Source organism: Idiotropiscis lumnitzeri, chromosome 5 (genome assembly GCF_059441095.1).
Source record: "Idiotropiscis lumnitzeri isolate Australia: NSW breed Sydney's pygmy pipehorse chromosome 5, RoL_Ilum_1.0, whole genome shotgun sequence".
Taxonomy (NCBI): Eukaryota; Metazoa; Chordata; class Actinopteri; order Syngnathiformes; family Syngnathidae; genus Idiotropiscis; species Idiotropiscis lumnitzeri.
In genome coordinates this window covers 3,659,859-3,669,298 of record NC_142395.1, presented here as the reverse complement: position 1 = coordinate 3,669,298, position 9,440 = coordinate 3,659,859, and the positions used below count along the sequence as shown (strand labels likewise).

The window sequence follows — 9,440 nt, the reverse complement described above, 5'->3', positions numbered from 1 at the left end:
TCCTGGACAGGATAAGCGGTGTGGATCATGACAATGACGTTTTTGCCCTGCAATTGGTTGGCAACCAGTTCAGGGTGTCCCCCGCCTCCTGCCCGAAGCCAGTTGGGATAGGCTCCAGCACCTGCCGCGACCCTTGTGAGGAGAAGCGGTTAAGATAATGGATGGATGGATGTTGTCAATTTGGGAAGTCCCTGTGTGTGAAATTTGATTAGTTCAAATGACAAGTTTAGCCTTACTTCAACAAAGTTAGGAAGAGTTGCACTTGCAGTGAAATACTTGATTATTTTGTACTGTTGTTGCCCACAAACTTATAAAAACATAAAGACCTAAAAGGAGGACAAGAGCCAAGATAGCTCATTTTTCACTAACAAGCTCAGTTGGTGTATTTTTTTTTATCAGGAAACTCAAATCAGATATAATTTTCTTTTTTATCTTTTCATTTTGGAGAAATTAGGAAATAAGTGAGGACTTGAAAAATGCGTACTTATAATGAGGAAGATGGACTCCCCCCTCCGCTCTCCCCATGGTACAGCAAGAGTCACTTAAGGGACAGATTAGAACTCTCCATTGGAAATCATTGTACTTTAATTTCTTATAACGTCTAAAAATGGTGATCACATGTCACCAAAATTCATGTAGACATCCCTACCCATGGCCACTTCAACATATCAAAAGGATTAACCTCTTTTTGTCTGAGTTATATGAGAAAGAGGAAGTGAACAGATTCATAGATTATGCTGTTAGGACGCAGCACACTTCTTCTTTGCCGATCACAGTGAGGATGCACAGCATATAAGCAACAGTGGGGATATTTACAGAGACTGAAGTGGGAATGAGTACACATGCACATTTATTTGGATGAGGATTGACCCCAGTTTTTTTGGTTGTAGGCGACATAACTACAACACGCCGTTTTATTCTTTGGAACGTAACAGCTCTGGGCTACACGTACACCACTCAATGATACATTGCAATACAGCCACACTCTGCCATGGAGTTGGCCTCCTCGCTGGAACTTTTTGTTCGCTGAACATTGACACTCCGAACACGGCCCCACATTGTTCAAGAAGACCACCTCCCGGGTTCATTGATGAGGAATTTATCTGAAATCGATGCCGACTCACAACGCAACGCTGACAGCTTCATGAATTAGCTGCAAGCGGTGGTCGACGCAAACGAGCAAGAGTGGCAACAGCCAGGCATCCTCGGCACCAAGTTGCTGATAAGAAGCTAATTTTGTTGTGCTTGCGTCATCTGTTTAGCAACCAAAAGCTAATTAAGAACGCACTTTTGTTACCTGTGGGGGTTGGGAGGTGTATTCATCAATGCCTGACAGACTTCTCACACTTAACAAAAGCGTAGCTAAATGTCCCGAATATAACCAGTCGTGTTTTTTGTGTGTTTGGAGTTCAAGTATCGTGGGGTCTTGTTCATGAGTGAGGGGAGGATGGAGCTCGAGATTGATAGGTGGATCGGTGCAGCGTCTCTTGTGATGCGGACGTCTGTCGTGGTGAAGGAGGAGCTGAGCCAAAAGGAGAAGCTCTCAATTTACCGGTCGATCTATGTTCCTTCCCTCACCTATGGTCATGACCCACAGCTCGTGACCTATAGATCAAGATCTCGGATACAAGTGGCCGAAATTAGTTTCCTCCGCAGGGTGTCCGGACTTTACCTTTGAGATAGGGTGAGAAGCTCGGCCATCCAGGAGGGACTCAGCCTCAAGCTGCTGCTTGTCCGCATTGAGAGGAGGCAGAGGAGGTGGCTCGGGCGTCTAATTAGGGTCCCTCCTGGACGCCTCCTTGGTGAGGTGTTCTGGGCATGTCCCACCGGCAGGAGGCCCCAAGGACGACCCAGGACACCTGGAGAGACTATGTCTCCCGGCTGACCTGGGAACGCCTGGGGATCCCTCTGGAAGAGCTAGAAGACCTGGCTGGGGAGAGGGAAGTATGGGCTGCCCTGCGGAAGCTGCTGCATCCGCGACCTGACCCCAGATAAGCGGCGAATAATGGATGGATGGATGGATGGTTTTTGTGCCCATTCTTGCTCTTGTCCGCTTCGGCCTGTCTAAGTGGAGAATCGATTTGTGGAGGTAATCACATGAGCTTATGTTTGATGTCAATAAATCCAAACTATTGTTTATAACGCTTTTATACTTTTATAGTTTGAAGTGGACAAAAACAGTAATGAGCATTTCCATTTTGGTGGCAATCTGTCGCCATTTTAGATAACAGAACTGACAATTCGAGCAATATTACCTCGCTCACCTCCCTGCTGTGACATAGACACTGAGACTGGGAAAAAAATAACAAGCCGAGCTCCAATAGGACGCGTTCCAATTTGTCGTAAATCTCATCACAAAAAAAAAAACTTAAATCACTACAAAGTCTTTTGGGGGGGTTTGGTACATTTTAGTACTGATGTAATTTATACATGAAAACCTATTATATAATTGCTGTTGTTATTGTTAACGTCGATGAAGTGTCCCTTTAATGAAGGTGGCCCACTTGATTCTGGTCATCATTTGCCATTTTTCACCTTCTCATTCCACAGACCAAGAACATATACTAATTTCCTTCAGCAGTTTTTCCATATACTCAACTCAGAGCATTATCCCATTCTGGCCGCAAATGCAGAATTTCCTCATGCAGTTGAATCTTGGTCAGTGGATGACGATGGCTTGCATATCAATTGCAGCATCAGCTATAATCTTGGTTTCCTGATCGCAAATGGAATTTGTTGTTTCAACAATACTCTCACTTTATCGGTGCACAGTGCCACCAGCACACTCCTGCGACACATCAATAATGTTGTAAAGTGCCCATCTCTGCAGCCCACCCAAGTTTCTCATACACAATCCAACCAGTGAAAGAAGGATACTGCTAGCCAATCTCAGATAAGGGATGTGGCATATTGCAATATAAAGCCAAACGGTCATGTGACATAGCCACACGGAAAGGGTTTGAACACAAGCGCAGAGACAGTACCACTGGCGGTTACCGGGAGTTGTAACAAAGTGTTGAATAAAACTGAGTGTTAAATACAATACTGTATGAATCAAAAATAACACATAATACCAGGCGCGTAGGAGAATAGTTCCAATTTCAGCCAAAATCCACTATATTTGAATAGCCAGATCCCACTTTGAGAGGAGAAATAATGATCCTACACATACAATTTTTATATGAAATAAATCACCTTAGGCTACAACCAAATAATCAACTTTTACATATTTACTTTGACTGAAATTCAAATACATTGTCCAACATCAATGATACAAAGCACATCATTGTCTAAAGAATTTAGACAATGGAGTGACTGGATGCAGCACTTCCGCGTTCTATGTCTTAAGGCACCACAGCTTCTGGTGCGAGGTAGACACTATAGCGCAGGGGTGTCAAACTCTTTTTTGTAGACGGGCCACATCATAGTTACTGTTTCCCCCAGAGGGCCGTTATGACTGTGAACCTTACGTTATCACATACACACAACAAATTGATGGAAAGCCACTTTTGAAATCAGAAGTCAGTCAATAATTGTTTGTTCAACAATTCTTTAATATATTTTTTAAAGGGGAGGATTGGTAACAGATAAATGGCAATATCTCATATCTCGATATTGTTAAAAGTCAAGAAAATGTGCTAGAAACAGGAAATTGGCACACATTATTTGCCCTCCGCGGGCCACATAAAATGAGGTCACGGGCCAGATCTGGCCCCCGGGCCTTGAGTTTGACACCTGTGCTATAACCCAAGCCTTAAGTCCATAATTGACTCAAAAAGAACAGTGACTGCTCCTTTCTTTAACACTGGGACTACCAAAATTCTTTTTTTTTTTAAATAATTTAGATCTGCTACAGCCGTCATTTTTCTTTGACAGGAAAGTCTAGACATTAAGCTTGAGTGTGCATCTCTGGAGAGGAAGACAGTAGTGCCCTTAAAATCCAAAATACTGTGGCAGTTATTTTGATGTGATCAGAGGTTGAATAGGGCATACACATAGCATGTGAATTTTGATAATTATTGGTCACAGTTTTCTGACACCAAGCTGCATCAAGCTTTTTGACATGTAGGGTGTAAGACTATCACACTTTGACAGAATGTACCTTGGCAAAGACATCTTTCCCTAAAAACTACATATTTCACGACCGTAAGGAACACATCCAAGTCCTAGTTCTTCCTCAAGACAGACAAAGCAACCTGTACCACTGCGATGTGCTTTGTGCACAGACAGAGACACATATTTTAGTACAGATGCCATCTACTCAAGCAACTAGCTTGATACACTGTTGTGCATTTCAGAATGCACGTTAACCAACTCTACAAGTTGACGTTGGTGAATGCTGTGTGCAAAATACACTGCCCAAAGCACACCACTTGCAACATCTCCCTAACCAGCCATCTGATTGGCTGAGGCTGATAAGCTCCCAGAATGCCTCAGTACTCTTTTTGTGTTATTTTTATTTTGGGGGGGGGGGGATATGAATGGCATGAGAGATGCATGGTTTGTGTTAATTGTATTTCTTTCTTCCAGTTTTGCTTGTTTGCTTTTCAGTGATAGTTTTGGTTTTGATTTAAAACCGTGACTCTAAGGGGTGCCGTGACTAATGAAATCCCTCCCCTGACTGCAACTTCATTTACACGCAAGGTAATACGCTTCACTGGCACTATCAATGTCAAATATCATTCCTTTAAAACGCTAGCAAGCATGCGCGAGCCTTTTGGCCGTGGAAGGACAGTATTAATACTCACTGTATGAGAAACTTATTTAGGCCATTTATTTATTAAAAGTCTGTTCTGACTATCTTTTAATGTAAATTATGTAATGTAGCTCCTCTCCTCGGAGCACCAGTCCACCAAGTCCCGTCCATCCCTCTCTGAAGCAGACGAGTGTGGGTTAGGTGGTTGTGCTTCAAACAGAGCCTGCGGTTGTCCCCTCTATCACATCTAACCACCAATAATTTCCTATCAGATCATAATAACACCTTCAACTGTGCCGCCGTACAGCTCTTCACTGGAGGGAGGCTGCTCTTGCTCGGACTTGCTGTCTCAATCATCCTTGGACTCAGCCTCGTCATCATTTTGAAACAGAAGCGTCCTCAATGAACAATGCTTACACATTTAACTAGATTTTTTTTTTTTTAGAATGGTGACTTTTCTCCAAAATCAATGCTGCTGCTCAAAAGTGTTGGAAGCACAGCACATGAATAAGGACTCATATTCATAATATAATAAAATGGCATCATGAGAATAATATAAATACAGACAGGAAAAATTAAAAGGCCAGGAAAGTGTTTGATCTATGTAAACTGAGTAACAACACATTCAGCTTTTGAACAGTGAAAATGACAGCAGTGGGAGTTCTAGTCAACAAAGAGTGACCTTCTGGGGTTGACGGCTGCATTATTACATCAGCAATAAGTAATTGACTTTGGTGCTTTCTGTCTCAAACAATTTATCTCTGCGAATGTTAACAACCCAATGCCTCTACTACTCATCAAAGCGGATATACACTGCAAAGAATCAGTATATCTGGTCAGGCACACAGTAGTTATGGCTTGATGAAGTGTCCTCTCTCCTCTCGAACCATCGCGAAAAAATAGCCCAGAACGTTGACAATTGATGGAATTCTCAGCGATAAAACGGCTTCAAAACAACATTGTTTGGCATAACACCGGAACGGGACATGCTTTGGAGATTCTACCGGAAATACGTCACACCACCCGGTGCATGTCGTCTTTTGTTTAGAAATGTTCAAATTTAACCGAAAAAAATCAACATCTGCTTTTATTTGTTGAGTGTACATGAAGGGGGCGGGGCAAATTAATCATCATCTTTTTTAACCAAATGTCTTAATCGTGACTTTTCAGGCGTGCATTTTTTTTACAAATGTGAGCGTCGTATTAAATATCGCCAAAATGTGTACCTTTATTTTTTTAAACTTCCGGTAAGTGTTGGCTCGCTGGGTTGGTCGTACACTTGACTCGGGGATGTCTCATGGCAGAACTACGAGGAGTTTAACAGCAAATGTAAAGGCGTTGCCAAATTTCGCCGACCGTGTTCCCCCGATCTCCACCTTGAAGTCCGTTTATCTGGGACTGTCGAGCCCCCCAAAATGGAGGGTGGTTCGTCGTACGCGAATGGCTCCTCATATCAGTGTGTTTCTACAAGTTGGCTCACTCCAGCGGCCGTTCAGCGCGACCACACCCTCCCCTCTTCCTCATAGTACTTCAGCGGGAGCGCGCAACGCCACTTTGAATCGCTGGGAATAACGGCCACTACTTGGAAACCCATTTTTATTTTTCGGGGACACTGCCGCCTGTTCTCACAAGTGGATTACACGAGGGACGACCGCCGTGCGGTATGGATATAAAAGGCGAGTGGTCACAGGGTCTGTGCGGGGTTTCACGCGCTCTAGTCCCGGGTTAAGACGCCAAGGAGGAGGTGGACATACGGGCGACGCATATGGAGTCGAAGAGACCGCTAGCGTGTCACCCGGGCTTGTGTTTGAAGAAGACGAGGTTGAAACTCGATCGTGGCGTCGGCGCGGATGGACTTTAACCGAGAGGATTGATTTTTTTTTTCTTTCCCCAGCGGATTTCATGAAACGATGGCGCTGGAGGGAAAGCCACCTCTTCTCGCTGTCCAAAAGTGCTGCCCGGGTGGTGCCCCGTCTGTAACAAGCCTGAGTACGACAGACTGGTCAAACTTACCGGGAACCAGTCGGGCAAGATGCTGTTCTAGATCCGCCCTTATTCGAGTGGACATAAGATGATATTATATTGAGTTAAACCGAAAGAGACTTCAGTTAGTTATCTAAAAAGTTTTTTTAATCGTCACAGATAAACCAGTGTAATCTCAAATCTTGCTGAACAGCACAGACAAATCTTCCCAATTCAACTGAAAGTTGTTGTTTTTTTCAATGTAGATTGCATATTAGACCATTTTCAATCTGCACTTTGCCTCTTGGAAGGCATTTAGTTGGCACTGCAATTTGTGATTTCATTTTAAATTCTACCTGTGAATTGTTCTGTTCTACAATAGCCTGAGACTTTTATGATACTAGCATCTTTAATTCAGGGCATTTACATTAATGGGTCTGCCTATGCACTTATATGTATTAGTAAATAACTGGGGGACAATGAGAATGTCATCTTAAAATGCAGTCAATTTATTTTTTCTTTTCACCGGTGTTTACAGTAACATTACAACTTAAGTGCATCAGCATTTAATGTGCAGGTTTTTTTTTTGCCATATTGTGAAGGAATTTACGGAAGACTTTTGGCCAGTTGTTTTTTGGAGATTTTAAACTGCAGTGTGCATTAGCTTCATATTTACATTTCTTGAACAGAACGATGCAGTTTGCAGTGTCAGCAACAGCAGAAAACTATAAATAACCCTGTCAAAAGAGCTGTTTGACCGCCCCCACCCCAACTCCCCTCCTTATTATGGCTAGTGGTGGCTCTGGCAAATCGGCTAGTGAGGGATCCACCAGCACACCCAGTGGCAGTCTTCAGCAGAGAAAGCGTCTTTCGTCTATCTGTGACACATGTAAGAGCAAGATGCAGCTGGTGGCCGACCTCCTTCTGCTGTCCAGTGAGACCAGGCCAGTCATGACTTCTGACGGTGTGGCCGTGGCCGACACCTTTGAACAGTGTCGCGACACGGTCATTGCACGGACTAAAGAGCTCTCTATTCTCACCCACGACATACAAAGCCAGCTCAACATGGGCCGATTCACAGAGGTGGGGGACCGCTTGTTGGAGATGGCTGATCTAGTGGTTTCTTTGACTGAGTGCTCTGCCCATGCTGCATATCTGGCAGCAGTAGAGACCGCCGGCTCACAGCCTTGCTTGCCTGGTCTTGTGGACCGTTACAAAGTTACCCGTTGTCGGCATGAGGTTGAACAAAGCTGCAGTGTCCTCCGAATCACACCCCTGCTGGATCTCACTCCCCAGATCCTCCTCGAGCTCTCCCAGAACATCTCCACCAACCTCAAGACTCTGACAGACATCTCGTCGCTGGCCAGCGAAAGGTCCAGAGACCGCTTTGGAAAAGAGCAGTTCAAACTGAGCGTCAAGAGCATGAGCACGAGCGGCACTGCCTTCCTGGCTTGTGTAAAAGAGGTCAAAACTCAGCCCAGCGAGCTAACAAGGAATCGTTGCGTCCTCTTCAGTGCCGCGCTGGTCCAAGCAGTCAATGCGCTGGTCGGCTTTGCCACAGAGCCTCAGTTCCTGGGGAGAGCTGCGAGTATCTCTGCTGAAGGGAAAGCTGTACAGACTGCAATTTTAGGGGGCGCTATGAGTGTGGTTTCAGCTTGTGTCCTCCTCACCCAGGGACTCAGGGATGTCGCCCAGCACCCTGAGAGCAGCTCCAAAATGGCTGACTACCGGGAACGCCTACGAAACTCAGCATGTGCTGTGTCAGATGGCTGCACCCTGCTCACACAGGCACTCAGAGAGCGCTCGTCTCCAAGGACTCTGCCGCCAGTCAACTCTCAATCTGTGACTTAGTTCAGGGAGAGCAAGTATGATTTCTGCTCCAACTCTGTCCAATTTGAACATACCAAAGAGACACATATTATCCCTTCCAGCTCATGAGGTTTGAAAAGGTTTGGGAAAAACATGCTCGGAAGTCTGGTGTCTGTTCATGAAGAGTGCTTTAACATGAGCGAGCACTTCTCTCCAGGGATTTGTGTCATGCTGGTTGTGACTCTAACCCAAGTATACAGGCCACTTTGCCACAATCAGCACAAGGTGGGCTCAGGTCTCCTCCCTGATCTTCACAAACTGACACCACACCTCTTAACCTGAAGAGTTTACCTCAGTTTTCAGCTCTGGTGAAAATGCCAGCCTTGATGTAGGATGGATGTAGCTTTGCTATGTGAACCTATGATTGACTGACCTGCTCTTGCTTGGTAGGAGTGACAAGTGTCTCGAGTTTTGCTTTTTTCAATGTGTGTGAATCCCTACTCGGTAAAAGCTGCTGTGAGTGTGCCATAGGTTTTTACACATTTTTAGACTTCACATAGTACTTTAATGTGTTTGACCATGCATGTAATGGAGTATTTATTTCAACAATTAAAAATGTTTCTGAAAAGCGTTTGTTTGGCTCATTTACTACATGCAATTCATTTATTATATTAAACCAACATTTTTTTTATATCACCCAAATACTACTGGATGCATAATATGTGCAATGGCCTATTTTGGTTCTATGATGATTCATTCAAGGACATTTAATGAATAGACTTGTTTTCAAAGATGCGGCCTTGGGTTTCCAACTGGCAAAAATGCTATTTGGCTTCCACTTCAATGTTCTTATAGAATGTTTAGTTTTCCATATAATTAAGACAGCACAACTTGTTGCATTTTTAATCGGTCAGAAGGAATTTACCAGAATAATAATCCAATTCTTAATGTCCAAATGCTTACTGTCCAACCA

At 44.1% G+C, this 9,440-nt stretch overlaps 1 protein-coding gene across 1 annotated transcript; it reads left to right on the top strand.

Moving 5' to 3' along the window:
• The first annotated feature begins 5,910 nt into the window (after nt 1-5,910).
• Nucleotides 5,911-9,098, top strand: tlnrd1 (talin rod domain containing 1). Its single transcript, XM_088297234.1, has 2 exons — nt 5,911-6,517; nt 6,591-9,098. Exon 2 carries the CDS (start codon nt 7,445-7,447, stop codon nt 8,507-8,509), a length of 1,065 nt encoding a protein of 354 aa, XP_088153360.1. The 5' UTR covers nt 5,911-6,517; nt 6,591-7,444; the 3' UTR covers nt 8,510-9,098.
• Nucleotides 9,099-9,440: the final 342 nt, after the last annotated feature.

Excerpts from the sequence above, each read along its gene's own strand:
- tlnrd1 (XM_088297234.1), top strand. The coding sequence starts at position 7,445 with ATGGCTAGTGGTGGCTCTGGCAAATCGGCTAGTGAGGGATCCACCAGC.